Below are 9,376 nucleotides of genomic sequence, written 5' to 3'. Positions count from 1 at the left end.
TATATCTCTAATTAACACTTAATTAAGCTATGGTTTCCTGATCTCCGAAACCGTCTCTCCTTTGAATTCCTTGGATCCACCGGGGCTGGACCCCGGCACTCTCAACAGCCCTTTGTGGTTACTAAAGGATTATATTGCATAAAAATTTGAAATAGGGTGGTCTTAATACATTACTGAAATCTCAGTCTATTTACAAAGTCTCATAAAATAGAACAACACCAATTAAAGATAGTATGTTAATAAACCTAATTTTGGGACTTCCTGGGGTGTCCAATGGTTAAGATTCTCACTTCCACTGTAAGGGTCATGGGTTCAATCCTTCGTCAGAGAACTTAGATCTCCCATGCCGTGCAGCACAACTGAAAATAAAATACATTTAAAATAAAAAACCACATAATTTATGAACTTGAGGGTGGAGTGCATTTACATTGTACTTATTGTATTGCTAAATGGGGGTACCTGCAGGGCAGCGAGGTTGCCCCTGCTGTGGGCCTGTTAGCCAGTCTCTCCTTTCTCCTTGATATTAACCCAGATAAGAGAAAGTGCGGGGCGTTTTCTGAGATACAGAAAGCATTATCTTACTCTATCATTCTCACTTCTACGCTCTGTCTCATTCCTACCTGGAGACTTTCTGTCTCATCAGGATGAAAATGGGGAGGAGAGATTTACATCATTCTGCCTCCTTCACGGATCCATGGTTCTGACTTTGCACTCTCAAAATCCAGTTTTGATGTTTAAAAGATTTTATTTCAATGTCTGGTCTCCTGCACAGACTTAGACTTCTCTTTTAAAATTAAACTCTTGAACACTGGCACCATTCCCCACCCCCCCGCCACACACACTTTTTTGCATGTTAGATATAAACACTTTGCCCTGAGGGGAGAAATTTTGCTTTATGTTCATTGATACTTAATGTAAGAAGAGAGAGAGAGCAAAGAGGAAGTTTAGGGAGGAAAAAAGGTCCCCACTTAAGAACATCATTTTCACACTTTGGCTGCGTGGTATTAACGTGATTTGAGAAACAGGTTCCATGGAGCTGAGATTTCCATGAGCCTTCCAACACAGGGGCTTCCATGCTTATACAGGAGTTAGCCCTAGGAACAGAGAAAATGGACACACTGAACAAAAATACCCTAGAAAGAGATTTGTCTTCTTTAAAATTTTCTTTTTATTGAAGTATAGTTGAATTACAATGTTGTCTTAATTACTGCTATACAGCAAAATGACTCAGTTATACATACATACATCTGTATATATTCTTGTGGTCGTTTTCCATTATGGTTTATCACAGGATACTGAATATAGGTCCCTGTGCTACACAGGAGGACCCTGTTGTTTATCCATTCTACATGGACCAGTTTTCATCTGCTAATCCCAAACTCCAAGTCCAGCTTTCTCCCATCCCCCTCCTCCCTTGGCAACCACCAGTCCATTCGCTATGTTCCTGATCCTGCTTCTGTTTCATGGGTAGGTTCACTTCTGTCATATTTTAGATTCCACACGTAAGTGATATCATATGGCATTTGTCTTTCTCTTTCTGACTTACTTCACTTAGCAAGACAATCTCTTGGTGCAAGATTTACTTATTTGTTTGGAACAGATGTTGGATTAGGGTGACCAAGAACTAGGCGGCTGGGTGGAACAATCCAGGTCTCTCTGTGACAGGTAGTCAATGAATCAAAGACTAAGTTGGGAGAATTCATAAGGGTCAGTGATCTTCGAAGGAAAATTCCTCCATAAAGTCCACCCTGGCAGGGAGGGCAGGAGGGCGTGGAAGGAGCTCTGTGATGAAGTGGAACAAGGAGCACGTCTCAGTCAAGGTCAAGACAGGGAACTGGAGTCTGAACCAGGCCTTTTTTTTCTTGTAAAGACTGATCACCTGAAACACCAAACAGCATGAGGCTGATGGTCCTGGGCTCCTGATGCTGCAGCGAAAACAGAAATGAAGACTTTCCTCTCCTGAGAACAAGTAAAGGAAACAGTGAACAGATGAGAGAAGAAGCATAAACAGACCTGAAAGAGTTAATCACTCCTGGCTTTCCTTTCACTGTTACTAAACTGTAGCCTGTATCTCACAGAAGGAACCTGACACTATGTAAATTATATCCGGTACCCACTGCCCCTTAACCCTATGCAAATTCCATCCTGCACCTGGCGCTTACCTTCCCAGCGCTCCCTTTGCAGACCACCCCTTGTAGCATTTTGCATTGCAGAAAGAGGGCTGCAATATTATAAATCAGAGACAAACTGACCCAATTATCCAGTTTCTTGAAGCCAGTTCTGATTATTTTGAAACAATAAAGAAGAATGCAAGACTCCCACTACTTTGTTCCTGATCACAGACCTCAGACTGTGAGCCCCAGCTATATGGTCCCCTCCAATTCCCCATCGCGCAGGGCACTAGCCTGCTATGTTCTGCTGTGTTCTTCCTGCAGCCGACTAAAACCATCTTTCTATCTCTCTAAACTCTGTCTCTGTATTTTTTATTCAGCATCGGTGGGCAGAGAAAACCAAGATTTTGGCAGTAACTCTGTCCCAACGTCAACCCATCTCCAATTTGCCCACAGTTGTTCCAACACATGTATGTATCTTGGATGCCAATTTTCCACCCTTGCCTTCCCTGCCTGAAGTGCCATCTTTCTAGATCTGATCCTTACCTTCCCATCTTTCAGGCCATGACTCACATGGCCCTTCGACGTCTGGAGGCAGCACCCAAGCACCGGACTCGGAGGATGAGGACAGTGCCCACCACGATGCCCATGAGGCCCATGGCCAGCCCCAGGGCACAGACCACAGTCTCTGTCAGCTCTGATGTAGGGGTTGGAATCTCAGGCTCTGAGAACAAAAAGACTTACAGGGTCAAAGTGATACTGAGCAGGGTCTTGTGATGCTCCTGTGTACAAAAGCCTTTTTGTGTCTCCCCATTTCTTGTTTGCAGGAAACGGGCTTCATTCAGCCTCCGTGACCTCTCTGAGTTCAAGAGGCAGGCTCAAACAGATGTTATTCAGGGAAGGGAGGGGATGTGGAGACACAGGAGGAGCAGTTAAGAAACTGTAGTGGTCTTGGGGCAGGGTCCTGGTTCCCCGTCAAGGGATACACACAGCACTGTCTTTGAGCTGTTTGGCAGTTGTTGAAATCTCCAACCGGTGGAGAAATTAACTATATGCTGCCCATGACACACTGACCCCAGACTGGCTGTCAACATCAGAAGAATGTTCAGGAGCTGGTCATACCCTCTTTATCACGCCATTACTATAAAACTCCTTGCTACCCCCTCCGGGTGGGGACACACAGTTTTGAGAGCTGTAGTCCACTGGGGCCCCCTTTGCCTGGCAAAGAAATAAAGCTGTTCTTTCTACTTCACCCAAAACCCTGTCTCCAGGATTTGATTCAGTCTCAGAGTCCGGAGGCCGGATTCGGAAGGACACTGTCTGCAGGTGGATTGGATGTGGAGAAGGGTGTGGGTTTGGGAATGCACGTACCCCAGTGCTTGACGAGGGGCTCTTCCAGGCCCCAGTGCTCCACTCTGCAGTCATAGAAGTCTTCACTGGCGGGAAGAAAGGTGAGGTAACTGAACTTGAGGAAAGAGTGGTCACTCTTGGGGTAGAAGGTGGTCTCAGCGATCCCTTCTGCAACAAAGTGTCCGTTGTAAAACCAAGTGATGTTGATCACAGGAGGAAAGATGTTGTCCACTTGACAGATGAGGGTATTGGGAATCCCCAGGACCACGGAGGATTTGGGAAACACAGCCACTTCAGGGATTTCTACAATGAAGACCAAAGATGGATTGGAATTTCTGACAACTGTGCCTTCTGCTCCTTAATCAGTTTAGGGGAGGCTTCCCCACCCCATGCACAATCTCCCCAGCTGTTAGTGTGTTATTTCCTATGTCCTTCAGACTCACTTTACAGTCAGCCATAACCTCCCTTTATTTTCACCTGTTTCTTATATTATATATTGATCATCATTATTATTATTTTACTGGTAGGACCGTCCAAAACTTAGACCTTGGCTCTTCCACCTTCTGAATGAGGAAGATTAGTGCTTTCTACAGTGACTTCAGAACTGGTGCTGACATCTTTATCTACAGATGCCGAACTGTCCTCTGAACTGTGCTGCGAATTCTCTTCTGAACTGTCTTCTTTAGGGTCACTATGAAGCTTAGAACACGTTCTTCTCGCTGGGAATCCACAGGGCAGAGTGGGTCGGTGTGTGAGAGCTAGGAGACAGATGGGCCACGGGCTGAGCAGCTGCAACTGGTCTCCTGCTGATGCTTCAAGACATGATACCAGCAGGAGCATGGGGCCCTGATTAGGTGAAAGACAAAGTGACCACAGCTTCCTCGTTCTCGTGGTCAAGGGGATTTCCCAGCCTGATGCATGTGCAGAAGAGGCCTTCAGTCTAGGGAGGACAAAGGAGGAAGGAGATGCCAGCCCAGAAGATGTCCTGCCAACCCCCCAGAAACCTTGGCGCCGGAATCCACCTTGGCTGACAGATGCATGCCCATCAGGAAGAACCCTGAGTCAGGTGAAAAATGGGCACAAGCGAGATGACTGGCCCGAGACAGCCCAGAAAACTGCCCCCATATAAGCAAGCTAAATCCTCGCTACTGTGTGCAACTCAGTCTATTTGGAGTGATTCGCCATTTACGTTTAATAGTAAAAGACTGGTTAATAATAACAAAACATTGTAAAAACTTCAGAAGGAAAGGAGAATCTTTTACGGACCATTTGCTTTGTGTGTGGCAGTTTTCAGTTATTAGTTTTTAAAATCAGTACTTTCTAATGGAAACAGCTTGATAAAAAATCCGTCACAGGATTTTGAGGCCCATTAAAAAATGTTAAAAAAAACCAAATTCCAAACTCTGAGTTCTTTTATGAGTTCTTCCACAAGTACCTTGTTTTTAATAAACACTGTCTCGATTTCACAAGCTTGGTCTCTTTGCTGAATTATTTCTTCAAAGGAGACAAGGGCTGAGGTACTACTTGGCTACTTAGGCCAAGAGCTTGAGAATATCCTCTTTTAGAACTACTGCAAGGAGTGGGTTCTTGGAACTCAGGGGAGGGATATTTCAAGATTAAATCTGTAGCCGAGGACTGGGTATTTGCCAGGAAATGAAATAGAAAGGGGGAGCAATTTAGAGTGTCGGGGGGGAAGACTAGCTACCCGGGGGAGGAAAAAGAGACCAGGAACACGAGGTAGATGCGGTGAAGAGAGGCCACACTTACCGTTGGTGGCAGGTGTAAAGCTGGAATTTTTTATCAAGATGTCCAAATTTCTTTTTGACATAACAATGTTTCTCAGGGCGCTCTGAACTTCAAATTTGGTGATATTGCTAAACTCGGGCAGCCGCCAGACAGTCTCCTTTTTCCCCAGGTCCACGTAGAAGAGCTCGTCTCCATCAAATTCAAACGTGAACTGGCCAGAGGCGCCGTACGTCTGGTAGACATTTGTGCCGTAAGTGCCCACGTGGTCAGCTGGTGCGTGGCCACGCCAAAGCAGAAAGATAAGAACAGGGACGCAGGATACAGGGGCGGGGAAAGAATTGGATTAAACAAAAACACATGAGAAATGGTCCGTGTAGGAGTGTAGGTTCATATTTGGCCTGGGCCGATACCACTTCCTATTTCTGTCTTTTCTATCCTAGGGTTAGGGATGGTGATGTACACGCCATGAGGTGCTGAGACGCTGTCTTATTCACTCTGTATCCCTAGTAACTTGAAGGGTTCATGGCACATAGTAAGATTGCAGTAAATAAGTTAATGATGAATGCTTGTGTGCGTGCTCACTCTCTTCAGTCATGTCTTGCTGTTTGCAACCCTCTGAACTGTAGCCCACCAGGCTCCTCTGCCCATGGGATTCTCCTGGCAAGACTACTGGAATGGGTTGCCATGCTTTCCTCCAGGGGACCTTCCTGAGCCAGGGATCAAATCTGTGTCTCCTGCATTGCAGCTGGATTCTTTACCCCTGAGCCACTGGGGAAGCCCTAGATAATGATTACATAATTTTATTTCTAATCACCTAATCTCTTACTTCTCATAGCACCTATCTCATTCTTACCACACTATGGAATTTATTTACTTATGAAATGTGTTTTTTTTTTAAGTTATCTGTCTGATTATAAGAACATGAGTTTCCCGTGGATAGGAATCTTTACTTGTTGTTGTTCTTTGTCTGTGCCACATAGCATGAGAGATCTTAGTTCCCTGACCACGGATTGAACCCGTGCCCCCCGTCAGTAGAAGCGTGGAGTCCTGATCCCTGGACCACCAGGGCATTCCCAGAAATCTTGCTTTATGCCCAGAGGAGTGCTTGATACCTCGCTAAATATTTGTTGACTTCATGAATCACAATTAGGAAATGTTCTGAAGATTCCATTCCATTCCTCTTCTCTTTTCCTTGACCCCCCACACCCTTTGGGTTTCAATAACCATTGTCAATGCCCATGACACAGTAGGACAAAGTTTTGGACAGGAGACTGAAATTTAGTGGAATAAGCCACCTTCAAGAAGGTGTTGTGAATACAGAATGGAGGAGCTGAGGGGGCTGATTAACTAAAATTAATCTGTTTTTATCCTCTTTTTAGAGCTTTGTTGGCTGGAGGTGACAGGACTGGTAGTTTGGGTTGACAAGCTGAGACTAACCTATTTTAAGTTCCTAGGTTTTCCACCAACATTACCCAAATTTCTGAAGCAAACAATCAAATTTGAAGTTATACTTATAATAAATCATGCTATACTTTGGCATTATATTGCTTTTTAGTCCATGGGGTCTCAAAGAGTTGGACACAACTGAGCGACTTTCACACACATACACATACACACAACTCTTTGTTATTTAGAATGCATATCTGAAAATAGAGTTGCCATATGGTCCAGCAATCCCACTCCTGGGCATATATCCAGAAAGAACTATAATGCAAAAAGATAAATGCACCTTTATTTCATAGCAACGCTATTTATAAGAGCCAAGACATGGAAACAACCTAAATGTCCACTGACAGATGAATGGATAAAGAAGATGTGTGTGTGTGTGTGTGTGTATATATATATATATATATATATATATATATATAGTTGTTTAGTTGCTAAGTCATGTCGGACTTTTTTGTGACCTCATGGACTGCAGCCCACCAGGCTCCTCTGTCCATGGAATTCTTCAGGCAAGAATACTGAAGTGGGTAGCCATTCCCTTCTCCAGGGGATCTTCCCAGTCCAGGGATCAAACCTGGGTCTCCTGCATTGCAGGCAGATTCTTTACCATCTGAGCCACCATACTCCAATATAAAATAAAAATTTTAAAAATTCTTCACAATTGTAAACCCACACCCCTCAACTGTACACTCACCCACGATGTCTTCACCTCCATAGGGGCTCATCATGGTGGCCAGAGTGAGAGCCCTCAGAATCAGAGCTTTCTTCATCCTCCTCCTCCTCCAAGGGTATCCTCAGGAGTGGCTGTTCCAAGTGGTGCCTCTCCCGGAAGGTGGTCTAAAGAGAACTGCTGGAAGAAATCATGTTGGAGCAGTCTACGCCTCACCCTGCTCTATCGTGTCTCAGCCCATCAGAGAAATTCCCTGAGCTGACACCTCAGTTGCCAGCTGAAGCATTTTTAGGAAGAGACCTGTAAGAAGCCTGGAAAACTCCCTTGTTTTGAATTATCTAAGGGCATAGATTCGAAAGGGAGCAGAAGGATATCATACATAGGAGGAATCATCAAAGAGTAAAGCTTGTAGCAAGAAAATTTGAACGGTTTTGAGAGATCCTAAAGAGAGAAGCTTGTGGCTTCCCTGGTAAAGAATCCGCCTGCAATGTGGGAGACCTGGGTTCGATCCCTGGGTTGGGAAGATCCCCTGGAGAAGGGAAAGGCTACCAACTCCAGTCTTCTGGCCTGGAGAATTCCATGGGCATACAGCCCACGGGGTCGCAAAGAGTTGAACACGACCGAGCAACTTGCACACAAGGGCACAGATTCAAAAGGGAGCAGAAGGAACTTCCATTGTATAAATGAAAGGAGAAACACTCTGACAGAAAATTCCAATTTCATGGAGCTTACCTCCTACACTTTGGATTAAACTTCTCCTCAAAAAGATCTTTACTAGTAGGAGTCAATAAACGCCCCCCCCTTTTTTTTCCTACCCTAATATTTTTCTGCTTGGTGTGCATTTTATGATCTGTTTTAAACTGAAATTTGTGAACAAGGTACACGTCAAAGAGAATTGTCCCCGTTAGTTGTAGGCTCTGAGGTCTAACGCGAGGCTCCACACCTGTGCAGAGTCAACTCTAGAATTGCTGGTGTGTGTATTCGAAACTACCTGTGGTCTCGCGCTCCACTGTCTCCTTTAACATGTGCCTTTATGGACTAGGAGATATTTCTGGGTCCACTCAGAATCTACCCGTTTACCAGGAAGCCTCCCACTTTCTGTGTTAGAAAACCGGATTTTCATCATATCATTCTAACCTACTTTCTATTTTGCAGAAATCTCTTGAGATGCTAGCAGCAGACAAAATACTGTTTTTTTCAGTAATACTAGATTTCACCTATGTTTATTTTCATTTTTTATTTTTTTTCATTCACTTAAGAGGCTGAATTTTTTATACATAAGATCAGAACACCATCAAACATTTAGAGACCACAGAAACAGCACAGGAAACCCAGGCAAAGTCCTGCTACAAGGTAATAGACAATAGGGGTGCGTGCGTGTGTGTGTGTGTGTGTGTGTGCATGCGCGGTTGTCAGGGAAGGTTGTAGGAAGATCTGTTACTATGACTTTCTGCTTGCCCGTCTGTCTCATCCATCCATCACACATTTAACCACTTCCTAGATGTTTTTGTGCCTCGGATGGTAGTTTTTCATTTGGACACTGACTAAAATGAAATTTTTTTTCTCAAAGGATACTCTCTAGTTTTTAAAATTTATTAATTTCAAGTGTACAAAGTAAGGATTCAATATCTGTATATATTGTAAAACGATCACCAAAACGAGCAGTTAAATTCCCTCACCATACATGATCACAACACTGTTTTCCTTGTGATCAGAACTGTTAAGACCTACTCTCTCCACAACTTTCTGATATACAATACAGTATTATTAACTATAGTCACCATGCTATACATTACATCTCCATGGCTTTTTAACTTTATAGCTGAAGGTTTGTATCTTTTGATCCTCTGCTCCTATTTTGCCCACCACACCTTGTTGTCTTTGGCAACAAGAAATGTGTTCTTTGTATCTATGAACTCATTTTTGTTTGTTTTTCTGCTGCTGCTGCTGCTAAGTTGCTTCAGTCGTGTCCGACTCTGTGCGACCCCAGAGACGGCAGCCCACCAGGCTCCCCCATCCCTGGGATTCTCCAGGCAAGAACACTGGAGTGGGT

General features: G+C 44.2%; 1 protein-coding gene across 1 annotated transcript; it reads right to left on the bottom strand.

Moving 5' to 3' along the window:
- Positions 1 to 1,150: 1,150 nt before the first annotated feature.
- On the bottom strand, positions 1,151 to 7,549 carry LOC133236063 (SLA class II histocompatibility antigen, DQ haplotype D alpha chain-like). Its single transcript, XM_061397844.1, has 5 exons — positions 7,348 to 7,549; positions 5,229 to 5,477; positions 3,483 to 3,764; positions 2,658 to 2,835; positions 1,151 to 1,959 (listed from the first exon to the last, which is right to left on the bottom strand). The coding sequence occupies exons 1-4, from the start codon at positions 7,421 to 7,423 to the stop codon at positions 2,681 to 2,683; spliced, it is 762 nt and encodes a 253-aa protein (XP_061253828.1). The 5' UTR covers positions 7,424 to 7,549; the 3' UTR covers positions 1,151 to 1,959; positions 2,658 to 2,680.
- Positions 7,550 to 9,376: the final 1,827 nt, after the last annotated feature.

This window comes from Bos javanicus, chromosome 23 (assembly GCF_032452875.1).
Source record: "Bos javanicus breed banteng chromosome 23, ARS-OSU_banteng_1.0, whole genome shotgun sequence".
Taxonomy (NCBI): domain Eukaryota; kingdom Metazoa; phylum Chordata; class Mammalia; order Artiodactyla; family Bovidae; genus Bos; species Bos javanicus.
The sequence above is the reverse complement of the archived record's forward strand: the minus strand, read 5'-3'. Positions and strand labels throughout refer to the sequence as shown.

Bases quoted from the DNA above. Each gene is read 5' to 3' on its own strand.
- LOC133236063 (XM_061397844.1), bottom strand. From the start codon at position 7,423: ATGAAGAAAGCTCTGATTCTGAGGGCTCTCACTCTGGCCACCATGATG. The intron at 3,765-5,228 runs GTAAGTGTGGCC...TCTTCATTGTAG, and splicing joins CTTTACACCTGCCACCAACG to AAATCCCTGAAGTGGCTGTG. The intron at 2,836-3,482 runs GTACGTGCATTC...TTTTGTTCTCAG, and splicing joins GCCCCTCGTCAAGCACTGGG to AGCCTGAGATTCCAACCCCT.